We start from the raw sequence: 653 nt of genomic DNA on the forward strand, positions 1-653 counted from the left end.
AGGGAATATTTAGCTCCGCATCTGAATCCTTATCGTGCGTGCTGTGATGCATGCTGCTGGTGCTGCTGCTGTTGCTGCTGCTGCTGCTGCTGTTGCTGCTGCTGCTGCTGCTGTTGCTGCTGCTGCTGCTGCTGTTGCTGCTGCTGTTGCTGCTGTTGCTGCTGCTGCTGCTGCTGCTGCTGACTGCGCGAGGATTGCTGCACCAAATCAAAGAAACATATTTCTATGCGCATAAACCCTAAACCCTAAACCCTAGAACCCTGAAACCCTAGATCCTATGCAATACAAACTAAACCCTAAACCCTAAACCCTAGAGCTCTAAACCCTAAACCCTAAACCCTTGCTTCGCGTGCACACACCCCACATTGTTCTGCAGCCTGTGGACGAGGGTTTGTCTGTTAAACTCTAGGGTTTAGGGTTTAGGGTTTAGGGATGCTGGGGTGTACAGGCAGCGTTCGGCGGCGGTTTGGGGTGTATAGGCACCTCTTGGGGTGTATATACACCTGAAAAAACTAAAAATAAATATATTTATTTCTACTTTTTACTTTTTTTAATTTATTTTATCTATGTTTATCATCTGCTGCTGCTGCTGCTGCTGCTGCTGCTGCTGCTGCTGCTGCTGCTGCTGATCCAGCGGTTTTGCTGCTGCTGCA

At 48.7% G+C, this 653-nt stretch overlaps 1 protein-coding gene across 1 annotated transcript; it reads right to left on the reverse strand.

Annotated features, from left to right (window-relative positions):
- Window positions 1–29: 29 nt before the first annotated feature.
- EMH_0042490 (uncharacterized protein) lies at window positions 30–366 on the reverse strand (the record flags this gene model as incomplete). The annotated part of the gene is made up of 2 exons (XM_013495742.1): window positions 30–223; window positions 360–366. 2 exons carry the CDS (start codon window positions 364–366, stop codon window positions 30–32), a joined length of 201 nt encoding a protein of 66 aa, XP_013351196.1.
- Window positions 367–653: the final 287 nt, after the last annotated feature.

The sequence above is a fragment of the Eimeria mitis genome, genomic scaffold (assembly GCF_000499745.2).
Source record: "Eimeria mitis Houghton genomic scaffold, Emh_scaff1725, whole genome shotgun sequence".
NCBI lineage: Eukaryota > Apicomplexa > Conoidasida > Eucoccidiorida > Eimeriidae > Eimeria > Eimeria mitis.